This window comes from Odontesthes bonariensis, chromosome 6 (genome assembly GCF_027942865.1).
Source record: "Odontesthes bonariensis isolate fOdoBon6 chromosome 6, fOdoBon6.hap1, whole genome shotgun sequence".
NCBI lineage: Eukaryota > Metazoa > Chordata > Actinopteri > Atheriniformes > Atherinopsidae > Odontesthes > Odontesthes bonariensis.
In genome coordinates this window covers 20,106,392-20,133,019 of record NC_134511.1, presented here as the reverse complement: position 1 = coordinate 20,133,019, position 26,628 = coordinate 20,106,392, and the positions used below count along the sequence as shown (strand labels likewise).

The 26,628-nt window shown below is 42.2% G+C and overlaps 3 protein-coding genes across 4 annotated transcripts; 2 read left to right on the top strand and 1 right to left on the bottom strand.

Moving 5' to 3' along the window:
- Positions 1 to 4,081: 4,081 nt before the first annotated feature.
- LOC142382889 (RNA-binding protein MEX3B-like) lies at positions 4,082 to 10,378 on the bottom strand. Its single transcript, XM_075469017.1, has 5 exons — positions 9,578 to 10,378; positions 7,198 to 7,436; positions 6,974 to 7,019; positions 5,422 to 6,176; positions 4,082 to 5,268 (listed from the first exon to the last, which is right to left on the bottom strand). The coding sequence occupies exons 1-5, from the start codon at positions 10,215 to 10,217 to the stop codon at positions 4,858 to 4,860; spliced, it is 2,091 nt and encodes a 696-aa protein (XP_075325132.1). The 5' UTR covers positions 10,218 to 10,378; the 3' UTR covers positions 4,082 to 4,857.
- Positions 10,379 to 13,095: 2,717 nt separating this feature from the next.
- On the top strand, positions 13,096 to 18,171 carry tmed7 (transmembrane p24 trafficking protein 7). 2 transcript variants are annotated; one of them, XM_075467801.1, is made up of 4 exons: positions 13,096 to 13,173; positions 13,459 to 13,653; positions 14,777 to 15,022; positions 15,842 to 18,171. In XM_075467801.1, exons 2-4 carry the CDS (start codon positions 13,495 to 13,497, stop codon positions 16,076 to 16,078), a joined length of 642 nt encoding a protein of 213 aa, XP_075323916.1. In that variant the 5' UTR covers positions 13,096 to 13,173; positions 13,459 to 13,494; the 3' UTR covers positions 16,079 to 18,171. The 2 variants fall into 2 exon arrangements, with proteins under 2 accessions (XP_075323916.1, XP_075323917.1); XM_075467802.1 differs by having other exon boundaries at positions 13,139 to 13,169.
- A 360-nt stretch (positions 18,172 to 18,531) lies between these two features.
- fem1c (fem-1 homolog c) lies at positions 18,532 to 25,783 on the top strand. Its single transcript, XM_075467800.1, has 6 exons — positions 18,532 to 19,930; positions 22,076 to 22,245; positions 22,325 to 22,513; positions 22,769 to 23,280; positions 23,510 to 23,686; positions 23,799 to 25,783. Exons 1-6 carry the CDS (start codon positions 19,387 to 19,389, stop codon positions 24,061 to 24,063), a joined length of 1,857 nt encoding a protein of 618 aa, XP_075323915.1. The 5' UTR covers positions 18,532 to 19,386; the 3' UTR covers positions 24,064 to 25,783.
- Positions 25,784 to 26,628: the final 845 nt, after the last annotated feature.

Genomic DNA, 26,628 nt, shown 5'->3' with positions numbered 1-26,628 from the left:
TGGTGGAAAAGTTCCACATTAGATGACATTTGGACCCGTTGCAGGAATTTAATATTTAAAAAAAACAAAACACATAAAACCCAGAGATTGTGGTAATGGGCACGCTGGCTCTCAGAGTATAGACATTCCCCAACTCCATCGCAGTTCAGTGCACTTTCCACCTGAGCCGAGTTTGTGCAGTTTCTTTAAGGACAGACTCACATTCACATTGTATATTCTACTGTGTCTTGTTCAGCATCGATCACAGAACCATTCCAGTTTGTCCGAATGACAGATGTATAGATACAAGATGTTTTAAATTTTTACTTGTTTATGCAGCAAATATCAGAAAAGCATTAAACGGGTGGTCGGTGGCGTAGTGGGTTAAGCAGACACCCCATGTACAGAGGCTACAGTCATCGCTGCAGTTCGAGTCCCGCATCGGACGGCCCTTTGCTGCATGTCTTTCCCCCTCTCTCAGCTTCCTGTCTCTTGAACTGTCCTGAACTAAAGGCATAAAAGCCCCCCCCCCCCCCAAAAAAAGCATTTAACTTCATGAGATCGCCTCAGTTTGTGTGACCTCCACCTGGGTCATGAATCAGTGGAGCCATTAAATTTAGTCATGCTTGGTTTGAGGCAGAAATGGCCTTTTTAATAGTTTGGTCACCCTTCAAAATAAAAAAGTAGCACATCCGCTGCAGCTCCACAAGTCTTCGTTTAAATGCTGAAAATAAGCAGTCTGAGCCTGCATACAGATGAGGAAAATATCCTCAAACGAGATCAGGATCCGTCCATTGCTTTTTGAGCATTCCTCATGACAAACATGACTGTACCAAGCACATGACCCTCCTTGGTGTTTAGATACAGGGTACGTTCACACCTACATTCCTGGTTTTGATCATATTCTGGATACGGTGTTTTATCTGTAGCAGTTGAAACCCTGTTAATCATATCCTTGTGTCCGTGTTCATTTAAGCATCCAAATGTCCGATCGTGCGTGCACAGTTGATAATCCTCATCTTTCGATCAATGTAGGACTTCAACCAGCAGAGAATCCTGGATGATGTGTTCTCACTCACACACACACACAAAATCCTGGTTTCTATCAGAGTACTATAGGTAGCAAATCTGGATTTTTAAAAACCAGGATTAGACTCTATTCAGGTCTCTCACAGCGTGTCGTTTACATGTTCCAACACAACCTGCTGGGATTTTCTTTCCCCATCCAACACTGTATACAGACTACTTTCACCAAAATGTTGGACAGTTGTAAACCTCTTGTTTTCAGATAAATCTGTAGCTCCTACGAGGCATGTGGGACTCAAATGTATGTGTGTGTGTGTGTGTATGTGGTTGGTTGATCTTTGTTAGTGACACACAACCCAAATGAAAAAAAAAAAAATCATTCTCCATAAAGAATAAATGACCAAAGTCTGACAAGGCTTTAAATGAAACCGTCTTTATTAAGTAACTTTAATATCAGAAAAATAAAACTCTTAAAATTCTCTTTACAGCAAATATATAATATCAGTGCTTTGGCCGCAATAACTTAAAAGGCCGTTATAAAATATAGTCTGCTTTTAAACTCCTGACTTAATTTGAAGAATTTATATGCCTTAAGACTCCTACACATATACATAACAAAAGTGTAGTAAAATTAGCAAATACTTTGAACTCTTGGTACAGCTTTTAACAATATATATATATCTATATATAGATATATATATATAGATAGAGAGAGATAATCTAAGATACATTTTAATAGTATACCATTCTTAATTTGGTGGTGTACAGAGATGACAGGCAGCTTGAATCCTTGGCCTTTTTACAGTTGCAGTGATGCTTTACAATGGCGGTAAATTATGAAGACATGCTTGTGATGCACATTCCACTTTCAACTAGGTTTAACGGCAGCTATCAATACTATTATCAATACTGTAAACTAATAACTAGACTACAAGCAGATAGCACTGACACTTTCCTGCAACATCTCTGGATTTCCAGCTCTTCATTCACTTAAATCACTCAGGAAAAAAAAAAAAAAAATTTAAATCTTATTGTAAACATTTTAATATAGATATATTTACGTATATATGAAATATAACAAAATAAAAAATAAGTTCTGTATATTCATCAGTCATTAACAGTAATATTATATAACACATACACAAAAAATGTCAATAGATTCATGTCAATAAACTGAGGCCGATCGTGTATTGCATTCCCTCGGATAGAAAGAGAGCAAAATTTTAAAAAAAAATAAATTAAAAAAAAAAAAAAAAAAAAAAAAAAAAAAGGAGAAAAGGATCGACCCTTCGTTGAGCAAAGAGAAGTAAAAATAATGGGACGGATAGATGGCCCAAGGAGACAGAAGCAGATGGGTTTTTTTGCACTTTTGGGACTCGTTTGGTTCCATTACCCCAAGAACTCTCAATCACCCATGAAAGAAAAGATATTTAAGAAGAAACAGCAAATCCCAAATAATGTTTACAGCTGGAATACCAGAGGGACTGCAGTCCACAACGAAATCATTCCAGTCGCTTCCCCTTCAAAATGTCTGTGAACGCATTTAATCCTGCTAAAGTCCGGAGACCCTGGTGTTTAAAGCTAAGACTTGAGATGATTTCCACCATTCTTGTACCTTTTCAGTACTTTTCAGGACGATGAGCAGACGTGCAGAAGGAGGAAAGAAAACATGTGCTTGTCCCAACTACTCAATAGTGTGATAAGATATAAGGAAGGCTGTGCTTAGTTGTGCACAAAACAGCAGAGGAGCTGATAAAACAAAGAGCCAAGAGTGTACCACTGAGACATCTCATCGATGCTTTTTGAAGCGGGTTATGGAGGAAACCGCTGGCTGAAATGGAGATTTAAAAAAAAAAAAAAGAAACAACAGAAGGAAGATGTCCTTCTAGAAAGTTTAAGCCAAAGTTTGTTTGAGCTCCGCAATTAAAACCCAAGGAGTTAATTTACTTAGTGCTTCCTTGACTAGTTAATATACTGAGATGATTTTTGCATAGGCCTGGCAGACGAGATGTGGGATAACGGAGTAAAGCAATGGATGGCCTTCATCTCCATTTTGCATCCCAATGGAATTAATTGGACGGCCACGGGGCGGAGCGGTCCAAATAAAATTGACATTCAAGTGAAAGAAGCATATTATTGAGATGGCTTTAAAAGAAAAAAAAAAAAAAAGAAAAGAAAAAGAAAAGCAGCCCATGTTTACTGTACAGGGATTTGTTCCATATCACAGCTGGGAATATCAATGCTTTTTGCTCCCAGGTGAGGTTTAAGTAAGAGCGATGAGCCAGACACAAAAATGAAAGCAAGACAAGGGAGGAGGAATGTTACTAAAGTACGAGATGTGCTTTGCTTTCGAGATGAAAACCAGCACATGGTTCCCCATACAAAGATGTAAACAAAAAGGAAAACAAAATGATGCGGGACAGGAGAGAGTGTTTGGTGCCGGAAATATAAAGCAACAGGTACAAAACACTTCAGAGGCTCATCATGGAGCGGAAAAAAAAAAAAAAAAGCATCCTTATGATATAACCTTTGTTCCATCAAGATGCATTTAAGAGACGTAACTCTGACAAATACATTACAACTTCCGTCTGTCAGATTGTGTTCTAAGCCCGAGATCTGGATTTGTCTCTAGTGTAGTGAGTTAATTATAGGCTTCCAAAAAAGGCCACCAGTTTGTTTGAGGATAGAGCAACGCTGAACCAGTTGTTTCTTTTGTTTACTCAGAGCAGAACTAGGCACAAGTTTACCGTAAACAGTTTTAAATATAAATGGAAAGCAACGTGGCGATACTAAAGTGGCGTAACATCCTAGTGTTCTCCAAAAAATAAAAAAAAAAAAAAAAAAAAGTCCCATACTTTGTTGGTGTTATTCTGCTGGGGGGGGGGGGGGACAGAAACCAGTAGCAACAGGAGGTTGCCATTGGAGTGTGGCAACTTAGCGGATGCAGGTTTGACCCACTTGATTTTATTTTATTTTTTTAAAACCCTCCTTCAGAGTGTTTTATGCAAAAAAAAAAAAAAAAAAAAAAAAAAAAAAAAGGACGCAGTGCTAAAAGCACTTTTTTGTGATCTGTAGAATGTAAACATATCCTTTTAAAGGAGCAGATTCAAACCAATAGCTTGAAAAATTACATAAAACACCTGGGATAAAATGAAATCTGACAGGATGATGTAGCATGTGGATCTTTTGAGATTCCTGCTGCGTTACAGGTTCGTAGGAACCACAACACGAGGAGAGGGTACTATTAAATTATACCAAGTCAAACGTGTGACTTTCTAGAGATGTACACGCTTACTTCTTGCTCCTTCCACATTTCCTGCCTTGTAAAACCTTTGAGATGTTGACAAGATAAAAAGAAAAGAAAAAAAGACGTTGACCAAATAGCCAACTGTTTTTTTCTAATTTATCTGAATGCAGATTTTATCTAAAAAAAAGGAGTTTTTAGGTAGGAACTTATAACTAAAAAATGTCACGAAAAAGTAGATTAAAATCACGATGAGCAAAATATCATATACATACATACATATATATATACACACATATATATGTATACATATATGTATCCCAACCCTCCCAATGCTACATAGAGGGCTTACAACCCTCCCATTGATCAATCAATCGAGGAAGAACACTTCACAATAGCAGGCACATGAACGGGCTCAACACCCAAACTATGCCCTAAATACACATCATTCCTTACTTCACCTACATTTCTGCACCTTTGTCACCTAACACCAGCTTGGACAAAGCCTGGGTGAAGACATACCTAGACATTTGGGGTCTGTTTTCTAAGTCCCCCCTACACGTGACGAGACTAAAGTGTTGGGGAAGATGAAGATGGATGGATTAAAATTACATATTGCGGAGTTGAATGGCCTGTGTGGCTGGAGACAGGCACACGGGGCACACAGCCTCTGGACCCTGGCAAATCTGGGTGGCACAATCTAGACAGAAGAGGTGATGGCCGCAAGGAACCAGGGCAGCGATCACCTGGTTATCCGTACACTGGATGCATATCTCCTGCCCTCTCCCAGCTGATCCAAGACCCAGCCGATAAGCGAAAGAGGATTCGGGAGGAGAAGATGACGAGGTGGTGCTTTCACTGGAGGTGGAGAAGGCTGAGCTGTAAGAGGGGAACCTGTGGGCATCGAGGGTTGCGGCTGACCCTAAAGGCCTTCGGTGAACACGTTGGGCCTGGGGGTGCTCCAAGGCTTCAGTTCCAGAGAAGGTTGGAGAGAGGCGGGGCGTACCAGGCTGGCTGGTCTGCGGAAATCAAAGGCAATAGTCATCAGATAACCACAACCCTGAAAAAAATCTGTTTAAAACTCAGAAGAAGTTTCTTAAATTCAATTCTGTAAACCATGTAGGAATTCTTTAATGTCTGCTTTGGGGGATTGTGAAGCTTCGCTCACTTACCTGAGACTGAAGAGCATCAAAGGCTTGAAGAGACTGGTGGTCCACGAAGGGGCTCCAGATTTGCGGCTGCGCAGCAGAGTGAGAGGTGTGGGCAGTGCAAATGGTTAAAGGATCAAATCCTGAGGAAGAGCCTCCACCTCCCAGGCTGGCGAGCTCCTCAGACCCCACGCCAAGAAGGCTGTCACCGAACCAGAAACTTGTGCTGCCGCCACTACTGCTGCTGTTGTTGTTGTTGTTGTTGTTGTTGTTATTATTAGCGTTGGCATTAAACGGGAAGGTTGGGCTGAAATCGGCCATCCGGTTACCGTTCCCGCCACTGTAGAAAGAATCAGCTGAGCTGGAGCCACTGCCCAGGGAACTGGAGCTGTCGTTGCGGTAGGTGGAAGACATCCTGACACCACTGCTAATATTGCTATTGACTCGCTGAGTACTATTGATGTTCACCGGCAGCAAGCTTCCACCGCCTGGTGACGACGGACCTGCGTGGAGCCACGCGGCGTCTCCCAAACCAACGGGTGCAGCAGAAGTCTCGAAGCTGACGTCTGTCCCGTTGAACTGAAAATCGCTGTTGTCCACTCCGGGGGCCTCGATGCCCCCGCAGGTTCCCGTGCGGAGGGCGATGTGAGCCTCTATTTCCTCCCTCGCCCTGTCAACATTCTCTGGCATCCCTGTGACCTCGAATACTGGTTCTTTGTCGCGACTCGGTGTCACAATGTAGGTGTGGGTCTGCTGCTGAATCCGTTTGATGGTCGCCCCTGAGAGGTGTTGAAAGCCAAGTTAAAAGTGGTTTGGGGTGATGCGGCTATTTCTCCATTAACAAAAGGCACGACACAGAACAAGAGGAAAAACAACCGTAAAAAATAATCACGACAGAGAAAAATCTGACCCTTTGAAATCTTGTTTTTTTTTTTTGATTCATACATTTTGCCAAGTTGGATGAAAAATGTACAAGCAAGCAACACAGAGAGACTTCAGTCACATTATACACCATCAGCAATTACCCCAGCTTCTGTCCATGTGACTTTGAAGAAACACAGCTGTGCAATAATTACAGCTCTAAACTGCAGGCTGGTGACTCACCTTCCTGAGGTGCACAGCACTAAACTCCTCTTTATTGTAAGAAGCTTTTGAAATCGTTACTTCTTACACATAAACGCAAAAAAAAAAAATTTTTTTTTAAAAATCGTAGTGCGCACTCACAAAATGAATACACCGCCACAGATGAGCAAGATTTGACCCTCCGTGAGGTCATGCCAGACGGCTGAGAAATGCTTCAGTTAATTTTACACATAAGCCCAAAGGCTTTCTGACTCCGAGGTGGGAATGTCGCCAGGGCGAGGGGTTAAAAAGGGGAAAGATCTAAAAAACTAAAGACACGTGACGGTATCCATTAGACAACTTATGGTTCCCATGACATTCTCAGAACAACACAAAAGGCTTGTTGTCTAAATTTACAGTTTGCTTTTGTTAGCGGACGTTTTTTCAACTATTACTAAAAAATGACCATCATGAATTTGTACTCATTTGAATAAATAAATAACTTAAAACTCACCTTTGGGACCCACAACCAATCCCACAACACGATACGGTACCCGCACCTGCCGGATTGAAATGACGCACACTTTAATAAAAACACAGAGACTCCTTTATAAAGCAAAACTGCTCAGGTGACAACATTTACCATCATTAGTTACCATAACAACGGCCCCTAATGTGATTCGCTGCAAAAGAATGTCAGTGAATAACAGCGTGAACCATCGTCACATGCTTGCTGACCTGAATGGTCGTCTGTCCAGGTAGAGCGGGGGTCCCTAAACCGGTTGCAGCAGACAGAGGGCCGGTCTTATTTCGAGAGGCTCTGATGAGGGAGAAGTGCTCGGCAGCAGAGAGGATCTCCCTCTTAGCCATGGCCACGTCCTCTTTACGTCCCGTCACGACAAAGACTGGCTGCTCGCCCCTCACAGGCGTCTTTATGTAGGTGTTGGTCTTGGCTCGTAGGGCCTTGATCTTACAGCCTGCCGGAGGGAATTTAGAGAGCAAAAGAGGACAGGAAAAACATTATTGCGATTCAGTCTTGAAACATGTCACACCATATAATATCATTACACAGTTTAACACACCGTGACACCGACTGTTCACGTGATGTTCCCAACTCGATCCAGGCTCAAGTCAATCATCTAATAGTGATTTTAGCCTTTTCTTTTTTTCTGGGCTTTGGGGCAGCATTCAGATCTGGAGCTGCACAATTTAAACAACCAAAACAAATAATTCGCACAGCATTGAGTTGTGTCAATAAATGCAGGTTACTGCCTACAAGGCACCTATTTCTGTTGTAATATTTCTATACAACCTTGTTTTTGCTATTTTTGTGTGCAAAAACACACCGCTCAGCCTGCATCTGTGTTTTATAAACAAAGGAACACCCAAAGAGCTCAAAAAGGCTCGACTGGACTTGTATTTCTTGGTTCTTGAACTCGGCTTAGATGTAGCTGAAGGTTGGCATACAAGCCAACACTCCCCACAGACTGGTTTAGAAGAGAAGAAGCCTTTTGAGGTGAGAGGTGAAATGTCTTCAAGAACCAAGAAATAGAAGTCCAGTTGTCCTTTTTGAGCTCTTGGGATTACCATTAACTGGATGACTGAGAATCTACACCCACAACAAATGAGCACGACGACAGCAGAAGTGCACACCACTTTGTTGATGCTGTTTTGTGCAGCCAAGGTTCAAAGTCAACCCACCAGAGGCCAGATGGGGTTAACTTTGGCATTCAGAGGAGAAATAGACTTATTAGCCATTAGACTTGTAAATACTTCAACATTAAAACACTGTGTACCAGCCAAAAACAAGTATGACCCTCATACCCAACATGAGGTCAGTGAATCAAATCAGAGCAGTTTAATGGTTTTTGGCACAGCCCATGCTTACATTTTCTTTCAATAATCGTAAATTAAAATAAAATTTATTTCCGCGTGTAAGATTAAATTCAATCTGATGTCACAAAAGATGAGTCTCAAAACAAATAAGTTAAAGTGGTAATGAATGATGAACGGTGCCGTTCTGTGGCAATAAAAACAGAATATTGTTAAGTGAATTTCAACCAAACATTAAACCACCTACTTTGTCCCTCTTAAGTTACTCAAGTAGTTTCATCACCCACTTTCTTTAGAATATGTTACACTGAAATCAAACGTATAAAGTCTTCATAATGCTTTTTAACTGTCTAAACAGCTGCTCTCTTGCAGTTTAAACAGTGACTGGATGTTCTCAAAACAATTACAAACAAAGTAATATAGATCCTTTTTTTTCTAAAGCCATATGAACTGTGGAAAAGTGTAATATTTGCAATGTCCATTTTTCTTCAACACGCTACAGTCCCATCTCCTGACATCAATCCCATTTAAAAGTTGCTCAGCTTATGAATTAAATATTCCTTTCAGCAGTGGTTGAGAGTCCAACATCATTACCAGAGCCATTTCCTGTTGTTGTCAACACCACAGTGCGGGCACCCTCCCCCAACTGGTCTAAAACATCACATAATATCACTGTCCTTTCCCTATCAATAATCTATGTAAAGTTTACACAAAAGCCTTGATAAAGGCGATGGATGTCGACGCAAAGTAAGACGTGTTCGACTAAAATCATGAGACGTCAACCCACCACAATGAGCACGGAGCAGACTATAACCTACAGCTGATGTGGCAGAGCAATGGTGACCAACACACCGTTCTTCATGCTCCACTCCGAGACAAAGCCAAGCCCGATTTAAAGACAAAGGCAAGGCTGAGGACGTGCTCACTGTCCGCGAAGCACGAGCAAAACGTACTAAATATAAACGAGACGTCAAAGCGAGAAAGCTTAGGACGGTCTGCAGTTTGGAAAAACTTTAGATGTGAACTTTTTTTTAATAAGTGTTCGTTGACCCATTTATGAGTGGTGCTAAGCTAAAGCTAACGTTAAACGCTGAACATGCTAAATAATAGAAACGTTGAGAAGCAAAAAAAAAAAATAAAAATTACCTTTTGCCAATACGTGTTTATTTTTTTTCAAAATTGTGTGCATTTCTCCCCCTCCTGACTGACCTAATTTCGTTCACACTGTAGCTAGCCATTTACCGCTGTCTCACAAATCAGCCACAACCACTTGAGAAAAACTCACCCTGCCTGCCCACAATCTCGGCGACGTGCTCGGAGCTCGGCACGGCCACACACTCGGTTGTATTGACGCTCTTTCGCCGGCTCAGAAGCGATGGCTCGGCCTCGAACCCCGGCTCCCCGTACACGCCGGGTGGTAGCATGGCCATGCTGCTAGCCGGGGGCAAGGCGCTACCGCCAACCCCAGTGTCATCCCGCTCGTCTCCGCTGTACAACAATACCGTCTCGACGTGCGACGGCTCCATAACCGACGGCATCAATGAGGTATTCGGCCCGGATGAGAGGTGCTGGTGGCGGTGGGCCTGAGCTAGCAGCGAGCCACCGGTAGAGCACGAAGGTTCGGCCGCTACACCTTCGGGCTCTTCGTCTTCCGGCGCTGCCGTTTTATTCACCTCATCTCCCGAGGGCGGCCGATGAAGAGACAGGGGCTTCAAGTCGAGGACCGTACCGATGAGGCTGAAATGAGAGACCGGAGCGAGCTGGTGGTGGTGAAATGACATGCCCTCATCCGCCTGTTCGGAGGTCTGGCTTTGGGTGCCGTGGTGTTCCTCGAGGCCCATACCGGTGAAGGCGTGCAGTAGCGGCGGTGGGACCTCGGACTCTCCCTCATCGGCCTCCAACAAAGCCGTGCTACTAGGCATCATGCAAAACGTTTATAATATTGCCGTTTAACTCAAATCTGTGTGAATATTGGATGGAATTCCCTCTAGCTGACGAAAAAAATAAAAAGCGACCAGCGCCTCTTACTTGAAATGTGTGGCTTTTGTTATGTCTTTTCTGCTCTCCATGCAGCCCTCCCTATACTGTAATCTCGTGTTTCTACTTCACGCGAGAGTTCGATTTGGGGTCAGCCGCCCAGTCGACAGACGCACTCGGCATACATTTTGCTGTGGTGGTGTCTTACATCACATTATAATTTATGCATATATATGTGTCTACCGTTTGTGGAAATAAACCGAACTAACCCGGGAGCCAAAGAGTCGAGAACGTATTGTCTCATCAAAAGTTATAAGATAAAATACACACTAACATGCAACAACTTATGGAAACGAAGATATAAAATGAGTAGGTGTTTAAAAAAACGAGACAAATTAATATCAAATTGATTCAAAATAACCAAATGTGGCCCAAATTAGCATCGAGATATGTGAACCAAATGTATTATTGACACAAAAGTAAGTCAAACAACCAAAATGAGACCCAAAACAAATTTGAAATATACCAATTGAACACAAAGAACCACATACGTGGCTACAGAATTATCCAAAATGAGAATATATACCAAGATGATCACAAAACCAAACAGAGAAATAAATTAACCAAAATATTTATGCACAGATGCATGCTAAAACATGACAATGCAACTGTGGAGGAGAAAAAAAAAGAGATAAAATAACTGTGAGGAGTGGCTTAATTATCCAGAATCCTGGATATGCAGATAATTTGTACTTGTTTTGTTTTTTGCATCTACTGCAGATGAGGTGCTTTGGGTTTTAGTTGGACAAATCTTTTTCATGCCTGTACCCAGGGGCTAGCTATTCATATTCTGTCCGTGTACGAGTGCTCTGATAGCATGGGTTACACACCCAGATGAAGTGGAGGAGTAAAATCCATAGAGATTTCAGAATGAATGTAGCTACTGTGGTATTTACACTTCTAACAAAGTTGCATTAAGAGCGACAAGAAATAAAATCAGAAACAGGTAAATAGTCCCTCAAGGAGAAAGGACCCCAGGGTTAAGCGATGTACAAAATGTCCTGAACTGACATTTAAGGAAATAGTGAGCCTATAGAAAGCTGATGCAGAAATCTTTCAGAATTGCTGAATTTGGTGTCAGACGGAGCAGTTATTCAACAATTGTCTTATTTGCAGTGGTCTGCTGGTTATGTAGCATCCTAAGTCCAAAATATGTCAAGACTGCTTATTCCAAGATTGGATTGTAGAGAAGATAAAAACAAAGACTGATCTGCATTCCTTTCAACAATGATGGACTCCCCACTTTTGGAAGATGTTAATTGAGCTGTTTTATTCAGTCATTTTATTGTTGTCAAGACCACGTTGTCTGCCAGTAAGCCAGTTGAAACAGTTCCTGAAGCTCTGCCAGCACCTTCCTTTAACTGCTCATTTGCATCTTAATACTTGTGCAAGTATTTTTTTAGGAATGCAAATTAAAGGCAGCTAAAAAGTTGTATGTTACCATTTTAGGCATGTAGCCAGCAGTGGCCACACCCCGGGAAAGTTTTTAATTATACATGAAGACCATCTTAAGAGTGGTGATTCCATCATTTTTATCTGGGGTTGTGCTCCAGACTATATGGGAAATAAGTCAGTCCACCTCTGAAGCTCCTTCATTTGCCCTTTATTAGATACTGACCAAAGAATAATGTATTCCAGTACAGTACAGTCACATCCAGAGTTTATCTTCAAATAGGGACTGTGAAGTTACATCAAGCCGTTTGGCATGCTGGAAATATAGCGCCATCTTGTGAAAAGTGCTCTCCCATTACCCCCAATAAACAGCGATGTTGCCTGATCAGATTTAGTTTTGTTACGCTATGTATAGTCAAATCTTGTGCAGAAATTGAGAGATGGAAAAAAATGAAAATGAGGAAAAAACCGGACCTTACGGGGAATAATTAAATTGCACTGCTGAAGATGCAAGTTTTAAAGTCCAACCTCCCCAACCATCCCGTTTTCGGCTAATTTTTAAAGTAAAAAAAATTACAATTCTACCAAATAGATTCAGCGAAGTGTTTATTATATGAATTCCTATGCAGAAGATTGATGAGTCACTATAGGTATTGATAATAAATAACACCTATTGATAATAAATTCGTGTTATATTGAAAACTTTAACCTACAATGGACAAACATGTTAACATGAGGTTTTTAAATGGACTGAGATAGGATTTTAGATCCTAAAGTTTAAACGTAGAGACACTCTGTACTGTACTCAAAGCATACGAGAATACAATATGGCGTTCAAACAAATACATCCCTATTGTGCACATCAACTTTTATTAGAATGAAGAAAACGCATCAGACACCACCCGCTGTTATAGCCACAAACGTCTGACGTTCATTCAAAGAAAAACAAAATAAAACATGAAAATCATTTTGTATTGTCTTAATTTAAACAATCTATTGATTGTTGATTATTGTTAGATGTTTGAAATAATAATAATGATAATAATAATAATAATAATAATAGTCCCAACATAATCATCATAAGTGTTGCCAATAACATGTTAGAACATTACGTTTATAAACGTCTGCTATAGGCACAGTTTGACTATTTTTTTTTATATTTGTAGACTCAAGTATATAATCAATTTGTAAAATGCCAAAAACAAATCCTAAAACACCGCAACCTACACAGAATCTAATCGACAGCAGCCACGTTGGAGTGTGTTGAAAAGGAGGACGCGTTTCTGAGGACGTAGCCCACGTGATCCCACAAGCGCTCCGCCTCTTCATTTTCGTCCAATGAGAGCTAGCAGAAGGCGGCTTTTTACTAATGACAGCCAATGGTGTGTCACGTTTGTAATACGTCTCTTAGCATTAGTCGCATCCGGGTGAGGAGGACCTTGGTGTGAGTAGGTAATTCAGACTGAGAGAAAAATAAATTCTGTTTAAATTAACTTTAATCTACCCGATCCCTTATAGATCAGAACAATATATAAATGTACTAACCATAGAAAAATATTTCCAATTCCTAGCTATCTTCTGACTTTAAAACACAAATGCCAGATAGCAAGCCAGTTAGCTTTAAGCTAACAATTTGTCGCTGACAACAATGTCCGGGTTTGCTTTCTCGCTATTTTTGGCTTTTGCCACCGTCGATATTGATTTCATTTCTATGTCTGCCAATGCTTGTTTCTCCAGGTTTTCATTTAAAGCTGGTGGCTGTCAGTGTTGAGGATGTTCGGATCGCTTCGGGTGCTGTTGCAGGTGCTGTGGGCCCAGCTACTGTGTGGGTGGGCGCTAGGCTCTGAGCTAACTTTTGAGCTGCCAGACAACGCCAAACAGTGTTTCTACGAGGACATCATCATGGGTACTAAGTGCACACTTGAGTTTCAGGTATGTGTGTCTTCTTTCGACCCACAGCTCAACATCCCTATTAACAGTCCCATTTGGAAGACTGCAACATCAAAATCGGCTTCTTGACGTTGATATTTAAAGAGTAATTGGGCAGAACAGCTTTACATATTTTCAATTAATGGGTAAATAAAGACAGCCAGTCTCTAATAAATACAACAAAGACTATGGAATATATCGTATTGAGACTAGATAATAGCAAACAACTGCTTTGTTCTCTATTATTATTGTGGCGATGACCCTCCACAATAATTACTGTGAATTATTTTCAGTAATTGAACACATTTGTTGTATGTAAATTATAATGTTGCAGTGTTGTTTTTTTTTTTGTTGTTTTTTTTGCAAGTTTGTTTTGCCATTAATAATTGATCATCAATACTGATTGATGTTGAATGACAAAGGCAGTTATTGCTGCTGTGTGGCAGGAATAACTTCCTGCACCGTTCCTCGTTTCAGCGGAGCAAAAGAAGCCTCTTACAGAACACACTCATCGTTTCATCACCATGTAGCAGAGGATGTGCAGTATTGTCCCTTATATTCAGCGACATGGGCGGCGTTCTCCTTTGCACGATTAAGAGCAGTCTCCGGCACAGGCTCAGTTTCTTTGAGTCACTGACTCTGATGCTGCTGCCCCAACAGATTGCTTTCTCCACCACAGACGAATAGAGGATGCTCCACATTCTGGTGTTAACATTAAGGAGCCTAAGCTTCTTTAGGAAGTACTGTCTGCTCAGTCACTTCTTGTAGACAGCCCCAGTTTTGTATTTCCAGTCAAATCTGTCATCCAATTAAACTCAGTTATCTGTGGGCCTTCCACCACCTCTTCTTCCAGGATGGAGCCAGTTTTTGGCCTAAAATTCACAATCATGTCTTTTGTTTTGGGTTGATTGCTCCCATACCGTGCCACAAAGTGGTCGAATAGATCTTTGTACTCAGCCTCTTGTCCATCAGTGATGCACCTAACAACTGCAGAGTCCGCTGAGTATTTCTGGACCGGACTCTGAGTTGTATTGGCAGTCTGGGGTGTGCAGAGTGAAAAGAAACAATGAGACGATGATCGTGTCAATGAGTTAATTGTCCTCCTTCTGTCCTTTTGAATTACCAGGTAGTAACTGGTGGCCACTATGATGTGGACTGTCGTTTGGAGGACCCAGATGGCACCACACTGTACAAGGAGATGAAGAAGCAGTACGACAGTTTTACCTTCACAGCAGCCAAGAACGGCACCTACAAGTTCTGCTTCAGCAACGAGTTCTCCACCTTCACGCACAAGACGGTTTACTTTGATTTCCAGGTCGGCGATGACCCTCCACTTTTCCCCAACGAGAACAGGGTTACTGCTCTAACTCAGGTGAGCTTTGTGTCTGTGTGTGAGGGAAAGACTGATGCTGTGGATAATAAAATACGCTTCCTCGTCTGTGACACTCTGCTCTGGTCATCATTGCATCTGTGGGGTGAGCTAACTTGGGTTGGCAAGAAAAGGTAGCTGAACATTGTTTAAACGCTGTTTGTGTTCATGCCTGTAAATTTCCTGCAATAGATTCAGATCGCCAACCAAGTTACAAGCATAAAGTAAGAGTCCGTTAGACAAGACTGAGGGTTGAGGATAGAGCTACTGAAAGAAAAAATAATATCACTCATTCTGGATTTGACGGCAGTAGCACTTAGAAAAAATAAAAAAGAATAAATAAATTGGGATAGAGCCACGTTTGCCACTGTGTGGCAGTCCCCTCTGTTTTTATTCACAACTTACACAATGTTGAATACATGTATCCAAAAAAGGCAACAGTTTACGGTTGTTTTTCTGCATGGTGCTCATTTAAACTTGTCACAAATGATCAGATCTCAGGCCAACCATGAAAAAAAAGTATGTTTTTTTTGTTGTTGTTTTTTTTATCATTTTCTTTGTCTTTAATTGATATTGCAGCTGACAGATGAACGTGTAGTCAAGAACAATATGGTTTTATTCACATTTTAATCTTTTGCCAATTTTACATTTTAAATCTTTTCTGATAAAGGGCTGAATGATGATCATTCTTAAATAAATTATCTACCGTATTTAATTACAACATTTTACAGTTGGGAAGAGGGTGCCCTCTGTCAGTTGGCATAAGGTCTTTTTTCCGCTATATTCAGCAGGTCTAATATTAGTCTTGTTCACCATTTCCAGATGGAATCAGCTTGTGTCTCTATTCATGAGGCCCTGAAGTCCGTCATCGACTACCAGACGCACTTCCGCCTCCGTGAGGCCCAGGGACGCAGTCGGGCCGAGGACCTTAACACCCGCGTTGCGTTCTGGTCCATCGGAGAAGCCCTTATCCTCCTGGTGGTCAGCATCAGTCAGGTGGTCCTGCTGAGAAGCTTCTTTTCTGACAAGAAGACCACTATGACACGTGTCGGATCGTAACGTTGTCTGAACTCCGGGATCCGACGCATCACTTTCTTTCTGTTTTTGTTTTTTTCCCCCATTCTTTTGTCTGTAACTGGACTCAAGGGCGTAGAGTGGGTAAGAACAGCAGTGTTGATATGAAATCGGATCATATCAAACTACCAGTTCGTGCAATCTGACTCTTCATCTTCACTCAGCACTGCGGTTCTTAAAAACTGTACGCTACAAGTCTGGAGGAAAAAAAGTTGTTTGAAATATTTTTGAGGGGTAAAAGAAATAGAAAAAGTGAAAGAAAGGCTTGATTGTGTTGCTTGTAACTATCTGTATTTTAGAGAGTTCAAGCTGCTCGTGTAGTTTAAAACAAACCTTATGTGATTTGAACTTTTCTAAATGTGGTTTTTTTTTTGGTTGTTCTTTTTATTTCTTTTTAAAATTTGTCCTTTTCTGCTCCATCACCTCATACCCTCCCCCTGATCTGGTGCATTTTTCAGCCCCAAACTGCACCCTGAAATGAGCAAAGTAGCAGAAGTTGAAACCAGGTGTTTTATCACAATGTCGGGGTGCTGTGGATGTTTTTCCGTATCTGCAGCTCACTGCATCTCTGAGGTCACTCTCACAGTGCAGTTTTATTCCCCGCAAAGGCATTTGGGGGGGGAAAAAAAAAATCTCTTTATTCATCTTCACTATATTGAGTGAAAAAGAGTAGACACAATGTTTGCTTTTATCATCTTTGTCCTTTTATATGAGTCATTAGTGGTGACCGTGCAGTACAGAGAGAAGACCATCCTTCATCTAATATTAGCTGAACACTGCTGGTTTAAAGTTTGGATTTGGTTTGAAGGGTGAAAGTTATACATGTGGATGGTCGACACCGAGTGACCCGATTCCTTAAGAAACTAAACAAAAACAAAAAAAAAAGTAAATAGTCAGTTGTCGTGTTTCCTTTTGCTCTAATATACATTGGATAAAGGAATGGTTTGATTTCACCAAGGTGAATTAAAAGGTAACTATTTAATTTTGAGTTTGGGGGACACAGTGGGAGGGACAAGGCAATTATCTGATATTCTTATGATTGATTATTACATTTTGTGTTCTGAAGTGGCAATGCCAATACCATCGAAATGCTCCATCCTCTACAGTCTCCGTTCCATCACAGCATATGTCGTCTTTTTTTTTTGGCTTCTTCTCTTTTAAGGTATAACAGCGTATTTATCTTGTGGGCCGACACTGTCCTTTTGGTTTTATACAGCACTGTTGTCAATTTCCATTTAGCTCAAAGTAATGCTTGAGTATTGGGTGACTCCACTGGCTTTGGGTTATATTTGTGATTGATAGATATATATACATATATACATAATTCCTGTTCTGACGTATTGGATCATTTTCAAAAAGAAAGATCCTCCAAAATTGACTAGTTCTCTTCAAGTGTTATTTTTCAGTTTTCATCATCTGATTAATTGTGCAGGTAAGGATCATAACGGTGGTTCTTGCCCTCCTGTAGGATGTACACAGTAATTGAGTGTAAAATTAAAGCAGGTAGTTTTGCTGCATCATGTGGGTTTAACATTTGTCTGCAAATAAATCTGTTTTACTCAGACTTTGGTGAGACATGAATTGAGTAAGTCATCAATGATCCCTTGTAGAATTTCTACTTTACACATCACCGGTGACAGCTGGAGGACCTTACAATTGCAATGTTAGGCTTATATTTATGTCAAAATGTTCCATTTATATCCTGAAAGACTAAAATCTCCACTCTTGGTTGAATTTCAGTTTGTTGCATCTTTGTTGATTGGACAGAACTGATTCCAGAGACTATCAAGTGATTAAACCGAAAGGTTTTATTGTAATGAATTTCACTGTACATTATTATACCATAAGCCACCATATTCATATTATGTGTGTTGTGTTTTTTTTTTTCTTTTTAGTCCGTCACCACCCTCCACATGCTTGCTATTAGATTTTTTTTAGGTTGTGCACTTGATAGGTTACTTTTGAACAGCTCTTAGACCTTGCTGGAGCTTAATTTCAGGATGGCTGAATAAACTCTCTGTTTGACTGTTAAGATTTGCATCCATTTAGTCACCATTAATAAAAAGGACTCTTGGTTACCAGTGAATCGTGGAGTTTCTGGCGGTCGTGCCTCTTGTGTCCTGTAGGGAGTGATGTGTTCCTGGCTGTCACTGTCAGTTCTTCGTTCATTCAGTTTTTCTAAAGCCAGCTCATTCAGATGATGTATCTTAATCGTTCTGCTTTAGTTGCTTTGTTTTGTTTTGTTTTTTACCATGGCGGCTGCGTTTCCTATAAAGCCCTCGGAGGCTGAACGAGATTTTTCGCCACTTTGTTATTTTATCATGGCTACGTAACAGGACACCCGCGCTGTGATTGGACGGCGACGCGTCAATCATCCGCTCTCGTAGAGAAAAAAAGACTGCGTTGGCTTTGTGATTTGACAGAAACTGAGTCGTGATCATCCGGTCTAACCGTGGGTGGTTAGCCTCCCTTATTTACCCTCTCCCTAGCTCAGATTATTGTCGTGCCAGTTTGCAGGGTGGCTACACGGACGACTATTACTCACCGTGTTTGTGGGTCAAACTTGCCGTTTTGCTCGTCGACGTGTGTGAGAGACGAACGCGGCTCGGAGAGCGGGGGTATCCCCCTTACTCGCTCGGGCGAACGTCGGTTTTCCAGGCTAAGCTAGCAGCAACACGGTATTACGTGTGGGGGTGGATTTCCACATCTCGGCCCACTGAAAGCCAATATAAAAAACGTCTCGGGAGCAACGTTATGGTGCGGCACTATGACAAGCGAAGGAGACAGATCTGATGAAGGAGGGCTTCTTGGAGGGGGAGACATGTCTGCGGAGGAGTGCAGGGTGAACCATCAATAAAGAGGTGACAAGTAGTTCAGTTTAGCGAAGCTAGTTGGTTAGCGTAATTGATCAAGGAAGTTGACTAGCCAGCCTCGCTAACTCGGCGTCAAATGTATCCCTGGATCAAGGGTCATTTCAAACGTTTGGGTTGTTAACAGTTAAAGATTCGCATCATTAACTTGTGGTCCCGACTCGGAGGTCGAACCGTGTAAAGTCACAAACTATCGGGGGGCTTTTAACCACAAAACGCCGGCTAATTGTTGTTGTGCTTTTTTTAGTTTTTTACTGTTGGCTGGAAAGTCGAAGGTTGTTGTAAACAAAGGGTTCCCAGCTCCACCTGTCCACAGCAGCGTTACACCTCGAGCCGTCGTTTGTTTCACCGATACTGTGGACTTTTATATTTTTTCATTTTTTTTTTTTATTATTGTTGGAAAAGTGAAACCCTCTCTCAGAGATGGATTTAAAGACGGCCGTGTTCAACGCAGCCAGGGACGGTAAGCTCCGTTTGCTTCAGAAACTGTTGGAGAACAAAGATGGACACGAGGTGACCAAGCTGATGGGCGAGAAGACAAACGGGGCCACGCCGCTGCTGATGGCCGCCCGGTACGGACACCTGGACCTGGTGGAGTATCTGCTGGAGTGCTGCAGTGCTCCCGTTGAGGTCGGGGGGTCGGTGAACTTTGACGGGGAGACCATAGAGGGAGCGCCCCCCCTCTGGGCTGCCTCAGCGGCGGGTCACCTGAAAGTGGTCCAGTCCCTGCTGGGTCACGGAGCTTCTGTCAACAGCACGACCCTCACCAACTCGACACCCCTCAGGGCAGCCTGCTTTGACGGCCACCTGGACATTGTGAAATACCTGGTGGAGCACAAAGCTGACCTGGAGGTGGCTAACAGGCATGGCCACACGTGTCTAATGATTTCCTGCTACAAGGGCCACAAAGAGATAGCGCAATACCTGCTGGAGAAAGGAGCAGATGTCAACAGGAAAAGCGTGAAAGGTGAGTCAGCGACACCCAGGTTATATACCCTGTTATTTGACATGTTGATATGAGTTTAATTCCTTTATTATTAAGGGTTGTGAGGAAAAATATATTTCCAGGGATTTAAGCAAGCAAAATTAAATCGGAACACTGGCGAGAATAGTGTTGTTTGGGGGTTGGGTGAGTTCCAGTAATCACAAGTGATGATACACGGATAACTTTGAAAACAATGTCATATGACTCAGTTGAAGTCTTCACATGTTTTAGTCTGAAATGACTCAAAAGACTAACGTGAACTTCTGCTTTCACAATGGAAAGCTGTCAGCCGGCTAGTCAGCACTGGTGTGTTTGTCTGGGTGTGTCCAAGAGATAATGTTTTTTCCTTAGATGGCGTTTGAGGAATACTGGAAAACCAGCGTCCCTCTGTTTTAAGGTTAGTGTCTATTGCTTGGCGACGGACTGCAGGAAAAGGGAAAAACTCGAGTATCCTGCTCAAAGAACTTTGTATCAAACAGCTGGTCACCGGGGATGAATAAGATGGCCTCGACGTGTTTACCTGCTCCAAGTGCTTATTCTCTCACAACACGACTGTAAATTCTCACATAGACAACACCAACAAAACCTGCCTGCAGGCACACGAACAGGATGGGTAGGATTGATAAGAACACTTGTCTCTTGTCTTATCTTTAGCTTGCCCGATGAACTCACCAGCTGATAATTTGTTGTTGGTGCCAAATTCATGTTTCCGGGACCAGAAAATATGCGCCCCTTTTGCGCATCGCAGTACTTTGTCTCAGCCACGGCTGTTTTTAAAGGGTTTTATAAATAAAGTTGAGTTGATCACTGACGGATTTCACATCCATCCTTCAGGTCTTTGCCTTCTTTACTGCTGAACCAACACAAGGGAAGAAATCTGTGGTACCGGATTGGAAAAGGATTGTCCCCCACCCCAATAACAGTAGATGCAGTGTTTATGAAGGAGGGCAAGCAAGAACATAAAAAAAGTCATCATGCCCAAATAATTGCTCATTTAACTGGTGGTCTCCTTTTTTTTTAAATCAGAACTTCTCCTAACTTGTGTTTCCTTCAGCACACGAGCTGTTAGACTCTTTCCTCATGTGGGCCAAAGGAAGCCTTAGTTCTGATTGGAGGCCTACAAACTGTATTCAGAGTGACCCGTGCATTTGGAAAGCATTTCTAAATGATGTGCCAACTTAAGTTTTGTTTTTAGAAGTGCCTTTGCCATCCAGACACCCCCCCTCAAAAAAAAAACAAAAAAACTAAAACCTTAAACTAAAAAAAGGCCTTTTTTTCACAATGCTGGCAAATGTGACAGCATGTTCTGGGGTAGGCAAACTTTAGAGGTCTTTGATACATGAAGCGTATTGCGACATTTATTTTTAGTTTTGAGCGTAGCAAAGCCGTGATGCTACTGTTAAACAGTTTTACACCCCCCCCCCCAACAAAGTTCTTAGAGTCAGGAGTAGGGTTGAATCAATTAAAAATCTGATTAGTGTAGTTTTTTTGCAGAACTGAAGCGTGTAATTAATAATCCTCCAACGTGTATTAGTGGTTTTTGTCTGCTTGCCCTTGGATTTCCACCTCTGCAGAGAGCTGAGGCAAGCAAGCGGCATGGAGGACTTCTGTTTTAGGAAGACAGGAAAGCAGGGATGAAAGTGAAGCGCTGTGAATTCCTTTATGCCGAGTGTGTTGATTTATTTTAATCACATGCACTTATTAACTATGACATCAGTAAGTTATTGAATTCATATTTCAAACTGTCACAGCTGGGTTCAAGCGGTTCAAGTTCAAGCAAGTTGGCATCAGAATAAACTTTATTTACGATGCAACGCCAAGTGAAAGCAAACAAGTTGAAGATGATTTTAAATCATGACAGCGTTGGAGGGAAAAGGATTTAAAATGATGTATAAATAAAAAGGCAAAAAAAATCTAATTAAAGATTCTCAACAAGTTTTTAATGGAATGATGCTCTGGAGATAATGTTTGATAGACGTGTGAAAACATTTGGCCCTGTTTTTTTTTTTTTTTTTTTTTTTTTTTTTTCCCACTGAGCATCTGTGACGTAAGGCTGTCTGTCTGGTTTGATGTAAATAAAACAGCCCGTCCCCCTGTTGTAAGGCATGGTGTTGTCTCCGTTCACAGGCAACACAGCGCTGCACGACTGTGCCGAGTCGGGCAGCCTGGAGATCATGCGAATGCTGCTGCAGTACGGTGCAACCATGGAGCAGGATGGCTACGGCATGACACCCCTTCTTTCTGCCAGTGTTACGGGCCACACGAACATCGTAGACTACCTGACAACGCACCAGCAGGTAGGGTAATAGTTGAGTTTGTCAGTGTACAGCTTCGTGTGGCCCAGATGTATGAAAAAAAAGTTATGTTCTTCTGCAGACGAGCCCCACGGAACGCATTGATGCCTTGGAGCTCTTGGGAGCTACATTTGTAGACAAGAAGCGAGATCTGCTTGGAGCTTTAAAATATTGGAAAAGAGCCATGGATCTCCGATACGTGGACAGTAACAACATTGTCCATAAACCAGAACCGAAGCAGCTGATCATGGCTTATGACTACGCCAGAGAGGTGAGGTCTTTTCAGCCAGCACCAAAATGTTCTGAAATGAATTAAATGTTTTCAAGCTGTTTTTTTAAAAACCAGTGGTGAGGTTGTCATGTTAGTATTAGAATTTAGACTTAACCAAGGTGGCTGCACTTAGATTCAGGGTGCAGGAAAAACCCTAAAAGTTTCTCTAATGTGAGTAGTAGCAGACTCGCAACACACAAGGCCATACTGCTGACATCCTAGGATGTGTTTCAACCTTTCAAATCCTCTCCGTAGGTCACAAACGGAGAAGAGCTGGATGGGCTGATATCTGACCCCGATGAGATGCGCATGCAGGCTCTGCTCATCCGGGAGAGAATCCTCGGCCCACAGCATCCAGACACATCCTACTACATTCGTTACCGAGGTGCAGTCTACGCCGACTCTGGAAACTTTGAGCGCTGCATCAATCTGTGGAAATATGCACTGGACATGCAGCAGAACAACCTGGACCCCCTCAGCCCCATGACGGCCTCCAGCCTGCTGTCATTCGCCGAGCTCTTCTCCTTCATGCTGCAGGACAGGGCCAAGGGGCTCCTGGGGACGTCGGTGTCCTTTGAGGACCTGATGGGGATCCTGACCAAGAGTGTGCTGGAGATCGAGCGAGCTGTTAAACAAAGTGGACCGATGCCTCCCGATCCTGCTCAGCTCAGCAAGGCTCTCTCAATTATCCTGCACCTCATTTGTCTTTTAGAGAAGGTGCCATGTACTTCAGAGCAGGACCATTTCAAGAAGGAAACCATCTATAGGTGTGTGTCTGTGCAAAAATAACTTCAAATTGCCCCCCTCCCTGCTTTGCGTCTGCCTTGTTCGTATAAAATTTTAGCAGCTGGAGTCCCAGCAAGTAAAGGGTATCAGTTGGACTCAATAAAGCTTCCAGCCTCTACGAGTCTTGTCCTCGTAGTGATGATGCTTGTGGCTCATTGTCACCTTGTTACTATTCTTTGACTGAATATGTACAATCTTTTACACCTCCAGGTTCCTGAAGCTCCAGCCATGTGGTAAGAACGGCTACAGCCCGCTACACCTGGCTGTCGACCGCAACACCACCTGTGTGGGCCGCTATCCTGTCTGCAAGTTCCCTTCCCTAACGGTGGCCTCGATCCTCCTTGAGTGTGGGGCAGATGTTAACAGCCGAGACGAAGATGACAACAGGTCTGTTTTCTAAATTTTTTTTATTTATTCTTTTTGTATGCAAGATCATTCTATGACGCCTATAGTGTGCCGTCTAATCATCTTGTGGTTCTATTGTCCATGTTTCCACCAGCCCCCTCCACATAGCTGCATCCAACGGCCACCCTGACATCATGAACCTGTTGATTTCCTGCGGGACTCACTTTGACAGCACCAACGCCTTCAAACAAACAGCCTGCGACCTCCTGGACGAGAAGGAGCTGGCCAGGAATGTGATCCAGCCCATCAACCACACCACGCTGCAGTGCCTCGCTGCCAGGGCCATCATTAAGCACAACCTCGACTATCGGGGAAACATTCCCGAGAAGCTAGAAGCCTTCGTCTTGCTCCACAGATAGTGATTGTAAAGGGGACGGAATGGATTAGATGAGGGCTGGATTTGCGACTACATTGAGTGGACAACCGAGTTGAGGGAGCTTACTAGGCCCACAGTGTTTTGAGAAGCAAAGACTATGGCGTGGGTTAGGTTTGCAAATTGTGACTATTTGCAGAGTATGAACTTGGGGGGGAAATCATTTATTCCTTTCATCAGGATGGACTGAAAAATGATGGGTTTGAATGGAGGGAGAAGTGACTTTCATCACGGAGAGAACCGCAGCTCTGACGCAGCTGTCGTAGTCTGACCTGCGGGGATGTATTAGGAGCAACATGGACAAACACGGCTGTATTTCTGGATGAACTGAGCAGAGGGGTTCACATGCTTTTGCTTGAGGAAGATTTTTTTTTTTTTTTTTTTTTTTTTCCATATTCCACAATGCTATTTATTGAATGAAACTTGAGAGATTTTTCTCCATGCTGGCTCCAACCAAGTCTCAACATTGCCTGCATTTTTGCATATGCTGGGACAGTTTTTTTTCTTCTTTTTTTTTTCTTTTTTGGTTGTCCAATCACTGTTGCCATCATTCGTGGACCCTTCCTCAGTCATCACTAGGTTTAAGTTTTTGTACGTTTACAAACACATGTACTTTTTGTCATACGAATCTGGATATCTGCCTGTGGATTGTAGACTCATCTGTCGTTCCCACTCTAGTGTAAAACAGAGCTTTACAAGAAAGGGTCTTTAGTGTGCGAACGAACACCGTAAGTGCTTTATTCTTCCTATGCACAGGCTGGGCTGTTGTAGAGACTGTTTTATTCTGTGCCGGCACTTGTCTGTGCAATATCTCATGAGGTTTTTTTTTTTTTTTTTTTTTTGTGTGTGTGTTTACCTCATTGCTGCCGCTTCCTTCAGCATCCACCTGCTTCACTCCAGGAGGTGGGATTGGGGGGAGTAAAAACATTTTGTATTGATTGTTGTAAGAAGTGTGAATGATTTTGAGTGAGTGTTTTGGATGCAGAGTGTTTTTTTTTTTTTGTTTGTTTGTTTTTGTTTTTTAATGAGCTTACACAAACTTGAGGGCAGGAGTTTAGTGAAGTGGCGCTCATGGAGATTCCACGATTGCACATGACTGCCACTAAAAACCACTGCGGCCAAACTGTCTACAGCCGCTAGAGAGTGCAGGCTTGCACACAGAAGTGACCTCTTACCGTTCACGTATGGCTGACCTTTAAATGCCGTCATATTCTTGATCGAAAAGAAGAAACAAACAAACAAAAGTCTTGGTAGCTTGCCAACATTTGCCCGCTGTGCATGTGCAGCAGTGTATCGACTATACAATCACTGCAGAAGACTGTTCATGACAACTCCGAGACTCCAAACTACAGCTGGGAAAAGCTCTGTTCATTTTGTACACCTCGTCGTCCGGTCGTATGACAACTGAAGGCGAGCGAGTGGGAGGGCCCATCGAGGTACAGAATGGTAAAGCTTTGTCAATTATCTTGTTTGCACAGAAGCTCCTGATGTGTGGGTTGAAAAAAAAAAAAATATTTTTAAAAAAAAAAGGGCTTTTCATAATTTTATTTTGCAGTTCAAAAACAAGACATTGAAAATGTACAAGGACACCCAGGGCAACTTGATTTGAATCTGCACTTTACTACAGCGGAGTTTAAGATTTGATATGGCATTAATCAAGTTCATGTCTTAATTACCAGTTTGACAATAAAACCATGTTGCACTTGTCTCCTTGTCCAGAAGTCTTTATTTGCGGGTGTTTCCCTGATGGGATCCATGGCTAACGCCGAGGCTGCTGTGCTGACGCTGTGCTAACAGTTTTACATGTGTCTGTGCTGTTTTAACGTGGCTTAATTACATTTATCTGTCTCACCAGATACCCTCTCAAACCGATATTATTGCACTGGAACTAATTGGAGTGCTTCAAAGATTCATGACCGTGTATTTGGAATACTAAGAAGCATGCCAGTCATATTTGAGATGAAGGCGAATACCTGTTCTGCTCCTTTGCTTTATTTCATTTTCAAACTGACTGTCCATGTTGCTGTTACTTTTTCTATTTGTCAGCGAGTATCCTCCAAAAGCACAGATGGCTTGGTACTTTGTCTCTGTATGTTCCTCTAAGTCCATAAACAAAAATGTGTCTGCAGCTCAAAGTAGTCTCCAGCTTATATGAAAACCTTTTTTATATATATATATATATATATGTATATTTAAGAATTCGTCACACTTGCTGTTGCAGTGTTTGGAGAACAGTGTGTTCGTGACTTTTAAGACCGACCTTGTCAGTAGACGTTATCATCGTGGATCTGGGAGTCACAGATGGTTTATATACCAGTATGTTGAGATTTCTTAATATAGGTGTTAGGTCTAACCAACTGATGACTTCCCAGGCTTGACATGAATTACAATTAACCCTGTGTACCCAATGACTGAGTGACCAAAATTCAGAGTATTAGGAATTATGGTATGGCCGTACCTTTCGGAGGAATCATGATGGATATTGTAGTTCGATTCCGCTGTTAGCTCAAAGCGTTCATTTTTTTCCATCTCTTGTGCTGACAAATTGCCA

Bases quoted from the DNA above. Each gene is read 5' to 3' on its own strand.
- tmed7 (XM_075467801.1), top strand. From the start codon at position 13,495: ATGTTCGGATCGCTTCGGGTGCTGTTGCAGGTGCTGTGGGCCCAGCTA. The intron at 13,654-14,776 runs GTATGTGTGTCT...TTGAATTACCAG, and splicing joins AGTGCACACTTGAGTTTCAG to GTAGTAACTGGTGGCCACTA. The intron at 15,023-15,841 runs GTGAGCTTTGTG...CACCATTTCCAG, and splicing joins GGGTTACTGCTCTAACTCAG to ATGGAATCAGCTTGTGTCTC.
- LOC142382889 (XM_075469017.1), bottom strand. From the start codon at position 10,217: ATGATGCCTAGTAGCACGGCTTTGTTGGAGGCCGATGAGGGAGAGTCC. The intron at 7,437-9,577 runs GTGAGTTTTTCT...TCCCTCCGGCAG, and splicing joins CGAGATTGTGGGCAGGCAGG to GCTGTAAGATCAAGGCCCTA. The intron at 7,020-7,197 runs GTCAGCAAGCAT...TCAATCCGGCAG, and splicing joins CTGGACAGACGACCATTCAG to GTGCGGGTACCGTATCGTGT.
- fem1c (XM_075467800.1), top strand. From the start codon at position 19,387: ATGGATTTAAAGACGGCCGTGTTCAACGCAGCCAGGGACGGTAAGCTC. The intron at 23,281-23,509 runs GTGTGTGTCTGT...TTACACCTCCAG, and splicing joins AAGAAGGAAACCATCTATAG to GTTCCTGAAGCTCCAGCCAT. The intron at 23,687-23,798 runs GTCTGTTTTCTA...TGTTTCCACCAG, and splicing joins CGAGACGAAGATGACAACAG to CCCCCTCCACATAGCTGCAT.